At 34.8% G+C, this 22,286-nt stretch overlaps 1 protein-coding gene across 1 annotated transcript in view; it reads right to left on the bottom strand.

Moving 5' to 3' along the window:
• Window positions 1–12,362: 12,362 nt before the first annotated feature.
• Window positions 12,363–22,286, bottom strand: part of Nmdmc (NAD-dependent methylenetetrahydrofolate dehydrogenase) — a 140,493-nt gene continuing 130,569 nt past the window's right edge. Inside the window, exon 6 of the mRNA XM_090403339.1 lies at window positions 12,363–17,491. Within this exon, the coding sequence (XP_090259465.1) occupies window positions 17,376–17,491 (116 nt within the window). The 3' untranslated portion in view covers window positions 12,363–17,375. The remainder of the gene's footprint in view (window positions 17,492–22,286) is intronic.

Below are 22,286 nucleotides of genomic sequence, written 5' to 3'. Positions count from 1 at the left end.
AGCTCTAGGCTGTCCAAACAAAACCGTTCTCAGTTCGATAGAACCTAGTTGCCGACTAGAGGTAATTTTTCTAACTCTTTCTTTGACCAGTCCCCGAGTTAGCCGATCTCTAACGTGGTCAAGAGGGTTTTTACTTTGAGTTTTCATCCCGTAAACTCGGTCGACAGTAGTACCCACACATTTAAGATAATAAATACGGTATATTGTGTTATGGACAACGAGATGACGACACTCTTCTGTATATCTTCATCGTATGGTTTATAATTAATTGGAGACTGAACAAGGCCATTTAGTCCCAAAACTTGGGTTCTAAATCTATAACTAAAATCCATACCTTTGCTGTGTTGAAAATCAAACAATAACTCGGGAACTGGTTGAAAAAAAAAAGCCTAGAAAAAGTTTCTCTAGGCAGCGACTAGAATTGAACTCGTATTGGTTTTTTAACACCACAGAAGCAAACACGATTTCTGCAGGGTTGCACATTCGTAATATTTGGAAAGTTATTAAAATATAATAAATCATTTAACACCTTTTGTTTGGAAAAAAAAAATGGTAAGCAGCTGCTCTTCAATAGTCATCAGTATTTGAGTTCAGCGATACATAAGGGCTAATAAATTTCAAGACACCTTCCACCATCTCTCGTTCTAAAACTTCAATTGGCATTATTTGTCCAAGAGAATAAGTTTTCTGAGTTAAACAGTTAACATTTTGTTTCTAGAAGAAAAAAAATCCTAAAGCAAGCTCCTTTAAAAAAAAAAAATAAATAAATAAATTCCTTTTCTGACGGTTTCACTTTATAAAAGCAGAAATTCTGTTACAAAGTGGTGATATAGACGTGAAAAAATGAAAGTAGAATATAACTCGATGAAATGAAATTTCTTATAATATTTTAAAATAGAATACAAAATAAAGAATAAATAAAATATCAAGACGTCATTAGCATCACTTGGCATTTGTTTTAACAGATTTAGAGGAATGTGTGGGTGGAGGAGGAAATTACAAATTCTTAGAACTAGGAAAGTATTTTTTTTTTTTTTTTTTATAAAATTCAAACAAAAACTGGACATTTATGTGAAAGACAGGGTGCTAATTGCAAGAAAATGTCCCGTTTGCCAAATTTCCAAAATGCATGACACACAATCCCTTACCTGCGGAATGTCACCGCGCGACCAACCGGAAATACGGATAATCCTTAATTTTTGAATTAATCCACCTGCTGTATCTTTTTGTTGTCGAAAGCGGCAACCTTCATTAATGTTTTGACAATTTTTTGTTTCATTAGACCAAAAAGGCGGCAAATTTGACCGGAGGGGCTTTTGACGTGAATGGACGTATTATTTTAGACTGAACTGGTTAATTTGTTTACAAGGTTTTTCCCGAAACGCGCATTGCACTGGTGTAGACACAGACATGTAAGAATGAAACATGTAAGAGGTCTAATGGCTGGCAGGCCCCACCTGCAATGAGGACCAGTGGTGAATTTATGGTTTTATAGGGAGGTAGGATTTCGATCTGTGGCCAAGCGAATTCGTGACACTCCTTTTCCCTCCTGTAGGACAGCTAGTTCTATTTTATTGCTGGTAGACACCTGAGAGTGTTACAGATTTGCTAGTGGACCCTCAAAAGTCCACAGGATTACCTGCTCGGGACACCTGAGCGACCTTTATTCTCTCTTTCTAATCACTAATTAGGCCAAATCATGGACACTCCATATGATGAGCTCGACTTCAAGCAGCTATTGGCAGTCTTCAAACAAGGAGGAGGCCTACTGCAAAGAAAATGGCCAGGAAAGGTAGCAATCCACCAAATAACAGGCTGAATCAGAGGACAACCAATCTCCGACCCCCTTCCCAACACCTCACAAGATACCAACAGAGGAGATACCACAACAGCTGATATTCACACAGTAGAGGACACTGACGACTATCAGGTAGTCAGTTGAAGGAAGCGCAGGAAGGTGGTTACAACAGTTGAGCCCCAAGCGCCTACAGATAAAGCGGTTATCACTGCAGACCATGAAGCATTTAGCAGCCAAGTACTTTGCTCAGGCATCACTCCATCCCAACCATCTCATTCGAGAATCATCAGATTACGATGAGAAAGACAGATGGAAACATAAACGCCGAAAGGCGGCTCTGATCACAGAATGAAATAATTCTACACAGCCTTAATTAGGGCGAGCCAGGTGCTCAAAACTTTCTCTCATTAAATAATTAAAACATGGTTCTTACGGGATAAAAATCCAAGGGATTGATATCCATCTTGCATAGAAGTTAACAGTTGTTTCATTAGAAGCTGATTTATAGTGCCAAGAGTGACAGTGTGTTTTGACGAACGGTCGGAAAATGAGTTTCAAACAGAAAGCTGCGATTGACTTTTGTGTTAAACTTGGTAAAACGTTTTACCGAAACGCATCAAATGCTTCAAAAAGCATACGGTGATGAATGCTTATCCCGTACTTAAGTTTACGAGTGGTTTAAGGGTTTTCAAAGTTGTTGTGAGACGCTTGAGGACAACGAAAAGCAGGGCCGTCCAAAAACTGGACTGAGCGAAGTTAACATCAAAAAGTGCGTGATTTCATCAAAGAAAACCCGAAATCGTCCGTGAGATTGATTGAAGATGAATTGGGGATTCCAAAATCAATTGTACACAACATTTTGACCGATAGTTTGGGCCTTCGTAAACTGAATTCGAGATTTATTCCCCACAAGTTGACCAACGACCAAAAAATGTACCGAATTGAACACTGCAACTCATTAAAACCGCTCGTAAGGACTGAAACTTCCTTGAAACGATCGTTGCTGGTGAGGAAACGTGGTGTTTTGAGTATGAGCCAGAAACAAAATGCCAGAGTAGAGACCAGAAGAGGGGCATCCGGACAAAAAAGTCGCTTGGAGAAGTCAAAAGTAAAGACAATGCTGATTTGTTTCTACGATTCCAAGGGTATTCGTTCATTATCCACAAAGTATTCGTTCCGCCTAGCCAAACGGTCAATGGTGAGTTTTATCTCGAAGTTTTGAAGCGATTGATAGCGAGAATTCGTCGCGTACGGCATGAATATCGTGACGACCGACCGTTCGTCAAAACACACTGTCACTCTTCGCACTATAATTCGGCTTCTAATGAAACAAATGTCATAAACAGTTGACACAACACTAAAGAAGGTTGCCGCTTTCGACAACAAAAAGATACAACAGGTGGCGCCACTAGTTTCTTCTATATTTTCGAAATGTTTGGTTTCTTATTGGACAGAGGGTGAATTTCAGGTGCAAACTTTGTTTGCTTACACTTGGATTAAACCAAGTAAATAATTTCTTGGTATCTTTAATTTTGCTTCTTTGTAAGGTTTTGATAAGACCACACCTAGATTATTGTGTGCAGATTTGGTGTCCCGGATTCCAAGGGGATAAAGAAGCTGGGGAAAGGGTGTAAAGAAGAGTTACAAAGATTATATTCGGATCATGGGATTTACATTGTGATCCACTTACTCGTAATTTGTCCTGTTAATAGGAGAAAGAGGGGTGATATGGTAGAAATCCATAAACTTTTGAATGGGTGATATAAGGATATAGTCTGATCAGGGGTGCGCCAGTAGTGTCCGGTGCCTGTGTGCAAAACTTTAGTTGGCACCCCTACCCCCCTCCAATAAAAAAAATCACTTTTTAAAAAAAAACAACGTTTTTTTTTTAAAAATATTTCCTCTTCTTTGGCGCCTTTACTATCCTTGCGCTTTTGTGCGTCGCACACATTGCACATATGGCCGGCGCGCCCCTGAGTCTGATGAATGTTTCGTTATATATGGAAGGTGGAAAGAGAATGCAGCGGCATCCATGGAAGTTAAGTTTGTTCACAGTCAAGAAAGGGGTAAGAGCTAGGTTTTTCTCTCACAGAGCAGTGAGTGAGTGGAATAATTTGGCCTTAGGGGTAGTGAGTGCATCTAGTATGAATGAATTTATGGGAGGGTATGACAGCTGGTTTGGGTGATTTATAGCCTCCCTCGATGAGTCCTTGACTCCTTGGAGGTTTCAGATAATTATTTACAAACATTTCCTGGAGTCAAAAGCACAGTCAGAAAAAAAAAAAAAAAGAAAAAAAAAAAAAAGGCAAACTTATGTTGCAATAATTAAAGTACTGTAAACATTATTACCGTTCTTTAATGTAGGATAGAAACAACATTAAAAACTACAAGAAGAAAAGGGGGGGGGGACACCAACATTGCTTTTTATTAACAAATGAACCATATTGTAGAAACGATTACGAACTTCTTATGGTAGGTATATGCTAATACGTTTAGTCTGCCTTCTGACATACGCGGCCTTTAAATATGTATGTATATATTTTCGATTATGCGTTAGCACGAAAACGGTACGCTCTGCTGAATAATTAAAAAACGATCTTTTATAAGTAGTGCATTACTACAGCAATTTTCAACAAAAACGGACCAAACTTCACACGTCATCGGATTTCCAGCTGCTTCAGTTTCTTAGGTGAAAACCACTTCTACTTGGTGAGATATATCCTTATTCTAATAGTTCTTACGTTTCGGGATGAAATAAGTTTGCTTAGTTTTATCGCCTTTATGATTTATATCTTCATAAACCTTTTTGAGATCAGTAGGAGAGGGGGGATTGATTGCCGCAAAGGCTATGATGTGATTAATTCGGATTTCAGCAAAAAACAAACAAAAACACCCCTGATAATATTTAACACCAACAGCATCACTTGCGGATCGATATCGATGAATTAATTAAATAGATGTCTTTGATTGACAGACAGCTAGTAAGTATTGCTTATAGGAGAGATTTTCAGGAGTTCAGATGATTAGGGTTGTTCGCGCGCTTAGCCTAGTGGCTTTGCGCTTCGCAACCATATGCCTGGGGAAGGAGTGTCCTAGGTTCGATTCCCGTCGACGACGTGAGGAACTTAAGGATCTTCCTCAGCCAGAGCCAAGTTAGTCGGTCTTGAGCGTGGACAGCAGCGTTTTTTTCCGCCAGTTTATCCTGGGGTTTTTCATCCCGCAAGCAGGCAAACTGACCCCGTGAACACGCAGGAATACTTAGACACATAGGGCTGACCTTCTTATCCTCGTATTTTTCGGTTACGAAATCCAAGCATACTTGGAAGGTTGTGGGCCTTAAAGGCTTGTTAAAGCCATTGGGATAGAATAGATAGATAGATGATTAGGGCTAAGTTTCAGAATCTTGGTTGTTCAACATATTTATCTACGATTTTGATGCATGTGTAAAATTTATCTCCTTTCTGATGTAAAATTGAGTAGAGAGTTAAATGCTTTGACGTCTGTAAAATTCAATCTTAGAAGGTTGAATTTTAATCTCCATTTACTGATTCAATCTGGAGGAATGTAAATATATTCAAGTTGCTAATAAAGAAGACTATGATAGATATAAATTTAATGGGAAAGATATGAAAGAAGTTACTGAATATAAGTATTTGGATATTATGGTGAATATGGACTGTTCAGGAATCATATGCATAAGACAGTTACTAAAGTATAATGAATTGTTGGGCTAATTAAAGAAGTTGAACTTGCAAGGGGAAGGAAAATTAATTACACCCTTGTACAAGCCAGTCATGGATTATTGCTCTCAACTTTGGTCATCCAGATTTCTAACAGATGTTAAAAGAACATCTGTTAGAAATGGCAATGGCTATAATCCCCATAAGATAGATAAAATACTAAATGCTACCCAGAAATCCCCCCCCCCCCACCATCTACCACAGAAGACTACAACAAAACTATCACCATCCTATACATTAAAGGCACATCTGAAAAGATATCTAGGGTGCTTAACAAACACCAACTACACACCGTATTTAAACCTTAAGTGAAACTGGCAACTCTCACCCGTTCACCTAAGGACAGATTCACTCCTTTATCACATCCAGGAGTCTACGAAGTGCCCTGTTCTTGTCATCGAGCCTACTACGGACAGACAGGAATAGCTGTGAACATCTCCCTCAGTGAACACAAAAAATATTTATCCGGTACTTTCGCTATGGCAAGTCGGGTCTGGCAGACCATGCTTTGGATATTCCGGCACACAGGATCAATTGGAGAAAAACAAAAGTACTGCACAGAAGCTTCTACAAGTCAGGTTTTTTCCTGGAATCAACAGAAACCTTAACAGGTATGGCTGTATAAATTTACCAAAGATTTGGGAGACTGTCATCCTAAGACCAAATTAATATTTATTTTATTTTTTTCAAAACTTTGGATGTGTTTTTTTTTTTTTTTTTTAAAACTTAGATGGCGCCGTATTAGGACTTTAGTCTTGTGTTGCACGCTGCAATTACTTATACTAACACTACTGTTACACCGAATTGTGGTTGTCTCGCATTTGTAACACCTTGTTTGTATGCTCTGCAGATGCTGGATATAATACTAGCGAAATATTAGCTTTTAAGTTAATACATAGTTATTTTCTTATCAATTTGTGTTCGATTCAATACCGTTTAAGTTCAATTCGACAGATATTAAAAAGAATTGAAGTACACAGAGATGATTCACTAAATATCAGAAGGTTAATGGACCACATCTTAACTAACAGAAGGCTCAATGGAAATTTATAAATTAGTTAATAGGGAATATAGATATAACAGACATTTTGTCTATTGCAGTTGACTGAGTCTGGATCTACTATTGGACAAAATAAGATAATAAATATGAAAAAAGCAATATAAGGACTTCAGTTTTACTGTTAGGGCAGAAAAATTGGTGGAAAATTTTTACATTCAGACCTAGGCAGTGTGAACAGCTTGACATTTCATTACTTTTCCTTTCATAATGAAATAGCATTTTATTAAATTAAATAATTAAAATGGGGGAGGGCATTATTGCTTGCCATTTATGAGGATGAGACTCTCCCAAATCTTGGCAATAGAAAGATAGTCATTCCGATTTAAATTTACATCGGTGCAGATTTAGGTCTGAGTGGTTATTTAAACAGAATACTGAAGCACTTCTACACCACCCAAAATTTAAATTGGAATGACTTTCTCTCTATTGCCAAGATGTGGAAGAGAGTTGTCCTCATAAACAGCAAGCAATAATGTTCCCCCTGCTCCCCAAATTAAATATTTTTTTTAAATTAAATTTAATTTTTGTTTAATTTCATTATGAAATTAAATTTTATTTCAAATTGCTTAATTTTAAATTTGGGCCTTAATTGTAATCTTATTTTATTGTAACCACTCACTCAGTGGCATCCACTATGTGGCTCAGCTCTGTAAATAGGATTAACATTCTTTGTTGTAGCTTCATCTTGTGATTATGCTGATGATGAAGTTAGTTTTTGGTTACAATATTTGCAGTGATAAAATTACTATATTCTTGTGAATACGTGTGTATAAATAAAATTGCTGCTAGATCTTTTCAACTGTCTCCCCATCTCCTTGGAAATCAGACAGCCATATCTGTATACACTAGTTTAGATGTGGCCTTATCAAAATCTTATAAAGTGGGGAATGAACTCCCTTTTTTTTTAAAAAAAAATTAGCATTGTTCTTCAACATTGCAGTTATCCAATGCAATGCCTTAACCAGTTAGCAGTGTACTAATCACAATAGTTATTGTGATTAGTACCAGATCTCCATGCAGTCCAACTTATTATGTGGAGATCTCCACTGTCACACAAAAGTTCATCAAACTGTGCTTTAAGCTCATGGAATGTTTTTGCACTAACCACACAGTCCCAACTAGTGCATTTTACTCACCAACATGGAAAATGCCTGTTCCTCATGTGCACCCCCTCCCTCATGCTTTTATTATACTGTTTTCAGGGATGGTGTCTTGTTCTACCCCTGTCATTGTCCATGCTATGAAATATCTCTTTCACATTACCCTGCTAACAACCTTTTACCAACTTATACATCTCAATTATATCCCCTTTTCTATTTATGAGGCTCTGCAAATGACACTCCATCAATTTGTCTTTATACCCCACATTAGTCATTTCAGACTGAAAACCACTACTTTAATCTTCTCTGTACCCTTTCCAATATATTCTCATCCCCATGAAAACTAGATGGCCAAATTTATACACAATAATCCATGAGACTTGATTAAGTCTTTATACAATAGAACAATTTTTTACTTTTGCATGTCAAGGTCTTCCTCACATTCTTATAATCCAATGTGACCCCTGAAATCCAGATCCCTGTCTACCACTATTTCCATATCATTTCTTCCACCTCCTTTAAAATTTCTACACCAAATTGATAATTTGCATCCAGTGGTGTACGGGTAAATTTTTAACAACTGGCTCATACAAAAAAAAGTGTGTATTGATTATAGTTATTGTAAGTTTTACTGATTTATAACAATTTAGAATACACAAAATCTAAACAATAATAAAATATTCAGTTTTTATTGTAATTTCCATAAAGCCAGTTGAGATTAAGCTCTCATATCCTTAGCCAATCAATGGTTGCAATTCAACCATGACTTGATAAATGGGATTGCATCCCAATAAAATTATCATTAAACTGATATGTGATCTATTGTTCAACTATTTTTCACCGTCATACAAATGTTTATTAAATAAAACAATTTTTGATTCTAATTATTATCTATAACATTCTGAAAATCATTCAAATCAATTTCATATTTTAAAATTTACTTAAATGGTCCAAATTTTTTATTTTTATTTTTTTCACCAACTATCCATAGTGAAGTTAAATCTTATGAAGATCTAATTAGCCAAGCAGATGATTCTAATAAATCAAAATAATTAAAAATCTTTTAATTATCTATCAAAGATGTAAATTTGTGTTTCATAATAATTTCTAACAATGTATTCTTAGGAAGAGCATTGCATTTATTATTTTTATTAAAATGGGGAATATCTTTAAACTTATCTTTAATTTGAGATTCGTGTTTTCCAGTATCAACTTTTGAATTTTCTTATTAATAGTGTGTCCGATTAATTTTTGTGCTGTCTGAATGTTAACCACCTAACCGGCCATTATGGATAAAATATGCATCCTCATATGCTTTGTATTCATCATATATTTCAACGTAATATCAATGGTATTACAATTTTGATATGCACTTCGCATCCACTATAACCTTGACGTCTATGCCGGTAGTGTGGTTAATCGACCTTGACTGAAGCACAATTGAAAGTAATGAAAAAAATTCTTCAAGAATATCCATCATTAAATCAGGGTTGTGCAAAAAAATTAATGATATATAACCTCTTTGTCAGATCAGTGCCACTGGCCATTGTGAATTGTAGAGCATACCATTTTCTACAGTTTATAGCCATTATTGTTATCGGCTTAAACAGCCAGCTTACAAAATTCTTGAAAATTTAACAGTTGGCTTGCACAAGCCAGCTCCAGCACACCACTGTTTGCATCCCCTTGCCATCAAATTCTAAAACTTTACACTTTTCCACAGTCTCATTTGCCCATTCTTATCATTCAGATCCTCATGCAGGGCCACAACATCTCCAACTCCTCATTGCTCTCCCCAACTTTGCATAATCTCCAAGTATATTTCCACTTAAACTTGTCCTCATATTAAACAAAATGACCTCACCCAACTGTTTAGGTGGGGTCATTATTGTTGCTACATAAATGACAACTAATCACTCATCTAACTCACTAATAATGTGTCTAATCCCACCTGTTTCAATTTAATTAACTTGTGGTGTGACAGTCTATCAAAAGCCTTTGCAAATTCTAATTACACCACTGTATATGCATCTCTCTCTCTCTCTCTCTCTTGTCCAATGCACTTTTAGTCTATAATCAGTCCTTCCCATGCCACCTCTCAGCTGTGATTTCTTTGCACCTGCTCACTTGTCACTACTTACCTCATATATCTCCTAAGACTCAACTATACCCTTTTACATCCCCAGGATATTCCATTTCTATATCTCGATAACATTCACAATTTTTCCAACATCACTCTCAATACTGTCTCCCCTTGTCCATCCAGACTCCCATTTCCCTGTTTGTCTTGCGTTTCTGTTCTTTTATCCTTATCTCTCACACTATTATTCTTTCTATTCAGCAAAAGAAGTGATACTCAGCCTCACTTCTTTTGCTTTCCTGATCTTTCAACATAATCTCTTGCATCCTCTGATCTCCTGTTCATACCACTGTTTATACTTCCTTCTAGCAACAGTCTTTACAGCTGACTCACACCAAAACCATTCAAATCCATCACTTTCACATAATTTCTCAATAATGTGAAATTATTCATATTTCGATCAAATTTCCCTTCTTGGACTGACCTACTTTCGATCTTTCCTAGCACAAACACATTTCAACTATATCTTCTGCAGCTGCCAAAAAAACTTAGTGCACCTTTTTCTTTGCATCACTTCCCAGCTGCTAACTCTATTTAAATCCCAAATCAGCCCAACTATGGAATACTACTGCCATATTTGGGGTGATGCACTAAAGGTGTATCCAGCTAATTAGTGATCCATCTCTCATAGACCCACTTCAATCCCTCTCTCACAGATGTTCAGTTTCTGCCTTGTGCCTCTTCTACAGATGCTTTCATGGACAGTGCTCTGCTGAATTGGCCAATATTATTCCTACACTTTTCTCTGAAGTGGAGAAACTAAAGTTTTTCAGGAAAATTGATGTTTATAATTAAATTCTCAGTATTCATTATAATTTATAATTGTTCACATTATTTATAAAATGAATGCATTTAAATTTTATTTTAATTATGAATGTTATTTACCCGATTGGCTGCTTACCTTCAACATGCGATGTTTGAATCATTAGTCACAATGCTTCTGTAATTAAATTAAAACAAGTTTCATGATTGCTTGCCCTTTTATCATTTTGGAATCATAAGATCACCATGATTTAAAAAAAACAACAACTGAAAATGGGTATGACTTGCCAAGAATCTACTATTCAGTATTGCTAATTCCAATCTTGCATATGATTGGTATGCTGGTAACAAAAGATCACGTAACTCAACAACAAAGGCAAGCGGATGATTGTTGAATTAAAATACTGATTCTCTTCAACCAAATTCCAAAATATCTGAAACTACCATTACAACGGTCACCATCTATTTCTTAACTCTTTCTTTTAAGGTTCAGCATTCATATTTACGAATTTAGGGATACAAAACACACGTGTTGAAATGACTATTTTACTTATTATTAATAAAATAACACTTAACATTTCGACCCCTGTACTGAGGTCATCATCAGAAAAAATACATGTATATATGAAGACAAGCTACATGCTCTTGAACTCTACAAAGGTAAATTGAATTTATGCTGTTAATTGATCTTTTACTTAGCCTGACCTCTAGTGGTAACAAAAACAACAAAAAAAAAAAAAAAAAATGCTAAAGGGTTTTTTTTTTGTTTGTACTAAGCTTTTCTTCAGGACTTGTACATTTCAGGTTGCTACATTTCGTAAAGTAAAAATAGGGGTGCGAGATATATGCGAGGGTGAGTTGTATTTGAGTAAATATAGTACTAGAGTGAGAGGACACCTGTAGGTCAACTGATCTAAGCAGTTTGGCTATTTCTTCAAAGTCACCTTTAATATGCTACCCACTTCTGCCTTTGGCCACTAAAGAGTCTATTAAATTCTGCACTAGCATGGATTATTATATTTTGGCCAAACTAGCAGATCAGTGACTGCTTGTCACGATGAATAGTTGATTACATTAAATTGCAATGGAACAGCTGGGACTTGCAGAACATGCCATCTCCATTGAATATCGCATCCTTTGGAAGAAGAGTAAGGTCCTTCACAAAAGTAATTAAAGAGTTGTAAAACCTTCTTTCACCATCCAGATCTCAAATTATCCCTATTATGGGGAAATAGTTCTACTCCATACATTCCATAGTTAATATTTTTTAAATTAATTAATAGTTTGCTTCTTGTTTAAATTTGTACAGCTAAGCATGTATTTTGGATTTTGCCACTCTATTATATCATGTACAAATAGCTCATGCATTTTTATTGTTGAGTCGGATTGCTTTCTCTTGTAATTTATTTACCGTAATTCAAAAGTCATAATGAAAATATTCTAGACAATAGGGCAAGTATTCTATGTTAAAATAGAATACTTGCCCAAGTCATAAATCCATACTTAGTCGTTATTTATTTAGTTATGTACTAATTTATTATGTCAGAGCAAAATTCTTTCCACCTGTTCCAGACATTTCTGCAATGCAGAAAGTTTCTGAAATGTTACTGTTAGATGATTATACACTTGTACTCAGAGCCAAAGCATAGAATCTTAGAGATGACTCCTACTAGAGCCAAACCATTTCTATGTTCCCTACAAGGTTGCTAGAGTAAGGAGTTAATATCTGGGAAATTTTGAAAAATATTGCTACCATACTAAATCTTATAAAAAATAATTTTTATTGCATGTCAAATTAGATCAGTATTCCATTTATTATCATGTAGTGTTTTATTTCATCACAAGCTATATAAACAATATTGTCCAATTTGAAATAAAAACAGTATTACCTATGATAGCATGGTAAAGATGTCTTCAGTCAGCTCTCATACTTATTCTGTTTTTGTTTATTTTTAAATTTGCATGTTTGGATAATGTAAAAGAAAATACAAATTTATGGTTTTTCAATACAAACTTGTCAAGAAAGCAGAATTATGACTGCTTTCTGCAAAATCTACAGCATAATGTAACCATTATACAATAGCTGTAAATTTGAAACAAAAATATGTACTTGTAAAATCTAATATATATATATATATATCAGGCACTAGATTTTATAATATCATATAACAGCTAATATAAACTACATAAATAAACTGAACTTAGTTAAACTGGTTCAAGTGGCTTAAACATTCCATATGATTATATTTTTAAAATGGCAATACCGTAGATATCCAAAACTTATTATTTTTTTGTAAAATATGAACACTTTATTAAAATCGAAACTAGCCAAGACACATTTTTTTGCCGGTAGTGGAAGTGTGAAGAATAGACACTAAAAATGAAAATCAAGTGTCAATTCACTGAAAAATACCAGTATATAAAACTGAACTAAATGATTCTGAAAATTCCTAAGTGTGCAATTATGCTTCAGAGGATTTTTCTATTTATATATACATATTAAGTTTTCATTTTTTGTTATAAAGAAGTATCTCTGCATTACATAAAACAGTTAAGTACCATTTATGAAAAGGTAAGTACCATTACTTACGATATGGTATTTAAGGAACAGATTAAAATTTAGTTTAAAAAGTTCCAGCAAGTTTAAGTATTTTGTCATGTGCTATACTTCCCAAATTAATAAATTTAACTTTAAATGCTTTTAAATATTTTCATAATTATGAGTTTAAGGCATTTGGTTTGATGCTTAGTGAGGATCCAATACTTTGTCACACACAGAAAATTTTGCTTCTAAGCAACTCAATAGGAAATTAAAACTATTCTAGTGAGTATACCTCTACATCATGTGGAACAAACATGCTGCCCATGATGTCGATCAAAACATAAATGTGAAGTCTACCATTAAAACTGAAATAACATAGTTACAGTTTCTATGGTTTATATATTCGATAAAATATATCAACCATAATATGGTTGATATATTTCACCATAACCAGTATCTCAAAAGATTTGACTCAAGGATGTCCATGCAATCCTGACATCACTTACACATCTCTCCTTAAATTAGTTCACTGATGGTACACTCATCACTTTCAGTGGCAACCCAGTACAATCACTCACCACAAGAAAAATCTAGTCCTTACACTCTTGATAACCTAGCTAATTACATTCCTACTCAACATTTTTTTTTTTTTATATCTCACCCACATACAAAAAGTCAAAAGACCTATAGCATATTAGTGCTGTGTGTGTGTGAGCAAACTTCCAAGAATGACCCCTTGTTCTCTTTGTCTCCACCTATTTTGTAGCTAGCACAATCATGTCCATTAGTTGGAAAGATCTGAGCTTGAATGCTGTATGATCATTTCACGTTTATGCCAAGGCAACTAAGATGAGCAAGCATGTCAACAACTACAATTTCAAAGTCAGCATTCCATCTGATATCAGCATTAATTTGCAGATCTGGTCACCTCTGTGACAAGATCTGCAAAATCAAGTAATGTAATGCTGAATAAAACTCATTTGAGTCTGCATATATGTGGTGCATCTTTACTAATTGTTCTCCAATCTGCCACAGACAAAAATAAAAAAAAAACAACTATTACTGAATAGGAAGTAGAGAGCCTCTGTAGTTCATTTGGTATAGATGAGTCCTTTGGTTGGAAAGACAAGGTTTGAATGGTCTTTCCAATCTGCAACATGAAGAACCTTTATCAGGTTTTGAATAACTACCAGGTTTACACACACACACACAGTCATGCCAACTGAACAGGGGATTCTATCCATCCTAAGGAATGGATAGGTTGAACAAAAATGGGAAGTATTGTGTCTTGACTAGCTTCATGTGGTAACAATGCATACATTAAAAACAAAACAAAAACAAACTATTACCAGTGTTATTTTCAATGTGCGTTGCGCAAAAAACCATATAACAAATCAGTGTCTTAATATACTCAAAATTATACTTAAGCATTGCATTAAAAATATGGAACTCCACTAATACATAAGGGATCATAAAATATACTAGGCTGTAGTTTTGCAGAAAAGATTTCCAAATTATATTTCTTCCTAGATTTCACATATACTTTAGTGGAAGGAAAAATAGAGAGAGTATAAACAACTGAAACTAGAAGCAATGGCAAAACACTCATAAGTGTTATCCAAAAACATATTCTCGTTGTTGGAATATGAAGAAAATACATATTTATAGTACATAACAAACATATATATTTCTGTATATGCAACATTCCCATTTGAAAATCCATATTAAAATGATTGACTTTAAATACATAATTGGTAACAAACATTACACTCATAAGAAAGATTCCAGTAATTGGACCACATGTTTATTAAGATATCAATAAAAATAAAAAAAACCGACAAGTTTTGTAAGTTATTTGACTTACATCTTCAGGGGTCAAAGGTAACTAAAGGTTTAAACACAAGAAATGAGAAATTACTCAAAATAGTTCATTCGAAGCAGTTGTGGCCATCTAACTGTTCATTAAATTAAATATCTGAATGCAGATTCAGTGCAATACTAAGTTTGAACAATGCTGGATGCTGTCATGTTCTGTTGTTCACGTTCACATTGCCCAAGGTCTGACTTGGATATATTTTTTATCAATGCAGACCAAACTTGGTGTAGAATTAGGCCCTAGTTTTTGTTGCATTGCATTGGAATTCTAAGCATGTTTGCAGCTTCTTTAAATTTTCTTATGTAACAATTTTTTTCAATGTAAGGCTTTTTTTTTTTTTTTTTTTTTTTTTTTTTTTTTTTTTTTTGCCAGAGTACATTATGGCGGTGTAAATTGTATGGTATGCTAAGCCTGATTTGTGTTCTCTTCTTTTTTGCATGTCTTTTTGGTGTTCGTTAATGCGAATTTCCCGATCTTCCCATCTGGCCTACGTAGCAGATACCATAGGAACAATGAATTTTATAAACAGCTGGTTTTTTTAAAGGATGATGTAGAGGTTTTGGGGAATGTAGAAATCTTGAAATTTTTTCCAGAGGTAGAAAAGCAACTTTGATGTTATGTTTGTTTAGTGATTTGGCCATTTTGTCTGTAACATTCATTGTTCCTGTGGCATCTGCTACGTAGGCCAGAGGGGAAGATCAGGGGAAATTCGCATGAACGAACACCAAAAAAAGACATGCAAAAAAGAAGAGAACACAAATCAGGCCTAGCATACCATACAACTTCCACTGACCATAATGTACTCTGGCAAAAAACAAACATGTCTTACATTGAAACAAATTGTCACATAAGAAAATTTAAAGAAGCTGCAAACATGTTTAGAATTCCAATGCAACAAAAACAAGAGCCTAATTCTACACCAAGTTTGGTCTGCATTGATGAAAAATATACCCAAGTCAGACTTCGGATAATGTGAACATGAACAACAGAACGTGACAGCATCCAGCATTGTTCAAACTTAGTATTGCATGAATCTGCATTCGGATATTTAATTTAATGAACAGTTAGACAGCCACAACTGCATTGAATGAACTATTTTGAGTAATTTCTCATTTCTTGTGTTTAAACTTTTAGTTACCTTTGACCCCTGAAGATGTAAGTCAAACAACTTACGAAACTTGTCGGGTTTTTTATTTTTATTTTTTATTGATATTTATCTTAATAAACATGTGGTCCAATTACCAGAATCTTTCTTATGAACTGCTAAACCACAGAAACCTATGCCTACAAATAAAACATTACACTATAAAATATCATACAATGTGAATTTTCATTTTGGGAAAGTACAATTATTAAAAAACATCTCAGGACAAACTTTAAACCTAATTCATCTCCATCAAAATTTAAATAAAAGGGATAAATATTGTTTAGGATATTAAGTTTGTCACCCACTATTAAAATAAATACACTGATAGAAACTAAAATGCATTTGTTTTTAATCTAAAGTGAATAGCGACTATTTTAAAATAGTTTGCTCTACTATAAAAATTGTGAAATTTTTAATAACCTTCTAATCTATCTGAAAAAAAAAAATACTGTGTCCCTTTTGAATAGTCAATAAGAATACAACTATAACACTGATAAATTATGACTTACAATTAAAAACTTTTACTAGCTACAAAATGCAATAAGTCAATGTTTATTTTGTTATAATTTTTATCAGTTTTAAAATACAAGAAACTTGATTTAAAAGGAGAATTCTAACTAGGGTTTCTTTCTGGAGAAACTGGAATTCCAATTGTACAGTATTCAGTGAATTAGATAAATATGGAAATCCTGGTATTTTTAAATTTTTGCACATCCAAAATAAGAAACCATGCTAATGTTACTCACTAAATCATTATAATACATGCAATTATACTTATTCCCTGAGAATAATATTTTTAAATTAAAGAGTAAAAATTTTTACTCTCATGATAAAATATTTAAGCTTTGATATTATTCTGGTCTAGAATATCAAAGAGTAGTTAATTCTAAAAGGATATCTTATCACCAAACAATAAAGCTAATTTCCGAGATTTGTTTTTGCCCCCCCCCCCCACTGAATTCTTGGGATGAAGAAAGCTACATACAAAAAGAAGCCCTAGTTCTACCATACAAAATAACACGACTCAATAAATATGCTGGTTATCTTTTATATATATGATTACATATAAATAGAAACAAAATATCACATTCTTTATCATTATTTGATTATGCATAAAATATTCTGAATGAGTAACATGGAAACTGCAATATAAAATAATTATTTTGCCATTTTAGTTCACAGAAGTAGATTCTAGTAGAGCTGACAGCATTTAATATTTTATTCTTCCACAGGCTGCTAAGAATGTATTTTTCATTAACATGGCAACAGTCATGGGACCAACTCCACCAGGCACAGGTGTTATGTAGCCTGCCTTCTCAACAACTCCTGCAACATAATATAATATCATAAATGCTTCAGATAAATAAATTATCATTATTATTATTACCTGGACATCTCCACAGACTCTAAACTCATTGAGGGAAACCTTAAACATTTCACCAAGCACTACTAACTATCACTCGCACAATACCTGTCATGCTCTTGATTTCAATTCATTCACTGATATAGCACTCATAACTGACTCTGGCTACCCATTTCACACCTTCACTGCTTTCCAAGCAAAAACATAGTCCTCATATGCAGTTAATCATACCCTTGTGCAATTTTCATAATGACTCTTAATTACTGGAAAATTTCCTCTGTATCAATCCTAGAAAAACCTTTAAGTAACTTATATGTCTATTATATCTCCTCTTTCTTCACATACCATTCCTTTTCTGTAACCCACAAATCTTCAACCTATACTCCTCTTAAAGAGTATTCCATAAACTTGTGCCACCATCTTAGTCACTTAACTCTGGATCCTCTCTCCCTAATTCCCATGAAACTCAAGTCACCAGCTCTACACACACACAGCAGTCCAGATGGGAACATATCAGAGCCTTATAATAACCTCTTTATCTCTGTTTGTAATCCTAAGAGCTATCTTAGACACTTTTGCATTATATCCTCTGAATTTTAACTCACAGCCCACCAGCATTCTACATTCTTAGTTTCATCAGTTTCCTGCAACCCGGTTCTATCAGTGTGATACATAGTTGGTAATCTTTTCATCCCAAAATGCATGACCTTACACTTTGGCACATTAAACTGACAGTCATTCTCCTCTGTGATACTGTCAATCTATTTAAATCATTCTTCAAGATCTCTACATCATCTTAATCTTTAACCAGGTTTGCATAATCAACAAACAACTGAATGTATCTCCTCAGATCATTTTCTATATTATTAATGTGCAAATTAAATAGCAGTGGTCCAAGTACAGAGCACTGTGACACACTGCTAGTCAGAGGCCTTCTCTTGAGCTCTATTTTGCTGTTAACCTCACTGATCTATCTCTTGAGCGCTATTTTGCTGTTAACCTCACTGGTCTATCACTGGTCTATCCATCAACCACTTAAAAAGGTGGTTGATGGATAGACCAGTGATAGAAATGTGGATAAAAATCCACATACATATCCATTTGCTCCAATTTGTCATTGTTCCTGCAGTATCCTTTCAAATGCCTTTGAAAAATCCAGCAGTATCATCATGAAGCCATCTGATTTATCCAACTCAGCTGTTACTATTATATTATATTATAAAAAAATAAATTTCTGAGGCATGACCTATCCTTCAAGAAATCATGCTGTCCCATTCCTGAATTTTGCCTTTAACCAACTTCTCCAATACCTTGACCACCACTTGCAATGCTGACTGGTTGAGAATTTGTATCTGTCATGGGACTGCCTTTATGCAAGGGAACTATTTCCCCTTCTTTGCACTCTCTTTGGACCTACCTCAACTTAAACAATGTGGTTAAAGGCACTGCAAATTTCCCAGCACATTTTGTGATATGTGAGCTGATATGCCATATGATCCCACAGATATATTCATGTTAAGGTTCTGTAATATCCTATGCACTGCATTTACTATTTTCTGTTTCTACATCATCACCTGTCACATCTATTACAGGATGTGACAGGTGATGATAACAGTAAACCGAATGATATATATTTGCTTTCCTGCTATCAGCATTTATCAAAATTATGAGATACTGAGACAAGTGATGTGAAGTCAACAACCTCTGTATACAAGTAGCCTACTCTGAAGATAATTTATGGGCAAATTTTGTTTGCTTACACTTGTTTTCAATGATGAAACAAGAATATAATTTCTTACCCCATAATAATTACTTGTCTTCCAATAATTGAGCTTATCTGCCACAACGTATACGTTTGATTCATTTGTAATCATGGTGAGATCTTTCTAAGCAATAAATACAAAATGTTATACTCAAGCAATAACAATCAGGTAAAAGAAGGAGTAGCTACAGTATTCAACACTATATACGAGGCTAATCTTCTTGAATGGCAGGCAATATCAAGTACAGTGATGTGGTCAAATGTCAGAATGGGGAATTATACAATGAGACTTATTTGTGCCTATGGTCCCACAGAAGATACTATGGTAGAAGTGGAAGAATTTTTTGAGGATTTAGTGAAAGAAACTGACACAATGAAAAAGGAAAAGTTGATCCTTGTTGGGGATCTAAATAGCAGAGTAGGAAATGAATGGCAGATATACAAAAATATTTTGGGAAAATTTGGAGAAAAGAGCAAAGCTAATAATAATGGCAAATGCCTGTTGGATTTCTGCTCAGGACATGGACTAGTTATTACTAACATAATGTTTCAACATAAAAACATGCACAAATTCACATGGAGAGAAAAGGTAAGGAATAAGAAAAGTCTCAATGGTTTTCTCACTAGAGTGCACAGAGGATTCGAAATTACATGATCACTTTAGCCTTGAGCAGGATAAAATTTAATTTCATATCGAAAAGAAGAACATGTAAGAAAGTTTTAAAGCGAATAAAAGTTGAGAAGTTCTCAGATGTGAACTGTAGACTAAAATACACAAACATTATTCAAGAAAAAATAAAAGAGTTTGAGAACAGGAACCAAACCTTGGAGATTCAGTGACAAGCTCTGAAGAAAACATCGATTGATTCAGCCAGAGAGGCATGTGGTGAGGTTGTCCGCAAGGACAGAAAAATCAAAACTCCATGGTGGACACAGGAAGTTAAAGAGGCAGTGAAGGAAAAGAAAGCATATCAAAAGTTCCTGGCAAATAAGTCAGCTTGTGCTCTTAGAGAATACAGAAACAAATGTAAGAAAGCTAAACACTGTAAAACTAGCTAAACAAAAGTCATGGGAAGATTTTGGCAAGAACATAGAAAATAAATATCAAGAAGGTGGCAAGATATTCTGAAGGTTGTTGAAGAAGCTCAGAAATGGAGGAAAGAGTGGAGTAAATGGAATTAGAGATGATACAGGTGACATGAAAACTGAAATAAAAGATATCCTTGAAGTATGGAGTAATTACTTAAAAAAATTGCTAAATGAAACAATCAGTGTTTCATTTAGTGACAGTGACAGCACAGTGGTAAAAAACCCTCAATAGGCATGCAATCAGGAATACATATCCATACTTGAAATAGCCATCAAAAGCCTGAAATGTGGAAAGGCAGTTGGATAGATGATATTAGACCATAAATGCTCAAGCATGGAGTTATCAAATTCTTAGTGGCTGCACAGCAAGTTCGGAAAGCCGGGCGAGAGAGGGACGAATTCCAGATGATTGGAGTAGAGCTCTCAATAGTACCCATATATGAAAAGGGAAATAAAACTGAATGTGAGAATTACAGAGGTATTTTCCTACTGATTGTTCCTGGCAATTATATTTGAGAAATGACCGAGAAGGATTGTGGAAGGAAAGCTTGGTGAAGAACAAGCTGGATTCAGACCAAATAGAGGCTGTCAGGATCAGATTTTCACTTTATGAAAAATACTCGTGAAATTATGCAAATATAACAAAGATCTGTTATTTAAGTTTTGTAGATCTGGAAAAGGCATGTGAAAAGAGAAAAGCAATTCAAAACACTACAGTTGTATAGTGTCAGTGGGGCATTATAGCAAGCAATACTTATGTGTTTGAGCTGTAGGTCAGCAGGTTAGAATTGAAGGAAGTACAAGAAGATGGTTTAATGTGAAATCTGGTATCAGAAAAGGATGTATACATTATCTATATGGATCACATTTTGAAAGAAAGTAAACCTGATATAAAAATTGGAGATGTTAATGTCAGCTCTTTACTTTATGCGGATGATGTTATACTTCTATATAAATCCTCTACAAGTCTGGAAGATTCCCTGCCTAAATTGAATAACTGTTGTAATAGATATGGTATGAAGGTCAGCAATAAAAAGACAAAGACAATGAAAATAGGCAGAAGTATCAGAAATATCAACTGCTTTGTGAATGGAGAACCTATAGAATAAGTAAAACATTTCAGCTACTTAGACACGATTTTTAGTGAAGACAGTAAATTAAATATGGAAATAGACAACAGAATTAACAAAGCTGGTATGGTAGGAAGTCAACTGAATAAATTTATATGGAATAAAAGAGAAATTAGTCAAAGCACTAAATTAGTTGTATAGAAGACAGTGTTGAAACAATTTTAACTTATGGATCTCAGAACTCAGTCAGAAGTAAAACACTTGACCAAAGACTAGAAACTGCAGATATGAGAGTTCTGAGAAAGATTGGGGTGGGGGGGAGATGAACAGATGGCATCAATGGGAATATCATATTAAAAATGAGGATATTAGGAAAGCACTTGACATTGCTAGCATCCAGGAATGTGCTAATCTCAGGTGGTATGGCCGCTTAAACAGAAGGTGAGAGGAAAGATTAGCATAACAAGTGTTCTCTGCAGGTTGGCAGGAAAAAGATCCAGAGGACGACCAAGATAGGTGGACTGATACAGTAAAAAAAGTGCCTTAGAAGACAGAAATATAAGATCTGATAATGTTGGCGTCTTGACAGGTAACAGATTGATTTGGAGGAAAATTGTAGATAGGAAGTTAGTAATGATGTTTTTCATGTATTACTGTGATATCCTGTGAGCCTCTGTAGCTCAGTGGGTATAGACGAAGCCCTTTGATCAGAAAGATCTGAGTTCGAAACCCGTCCGTGATGTGAGGAACCTTCTGGTCTCTTTCGACGAAAGGTGAGTTAGCCTGTCTCTACAGAGGTAGGGTTTTTTTTTCACCCGGAAACTCGGGTTTTTTGTC

Source organism: Typopeltis vanoorti, chromosome 14, assembly GCF_054136105.1.
Source record: "Typopeltis vanoorti isolate ZY-2024b chromosome 14, IOZ_Tvanoo_1.0, whole genome shotgun sequence".
NCBI lineage: Eukaryota > Metazoa > Arthropoda > Arachnida > Uropygi > Thelyphonidae > Typopeltis > Typopeltis vanoorti.
This window is presented reverse-complemented; position numbering and strand designations above follow the sequence as displayed.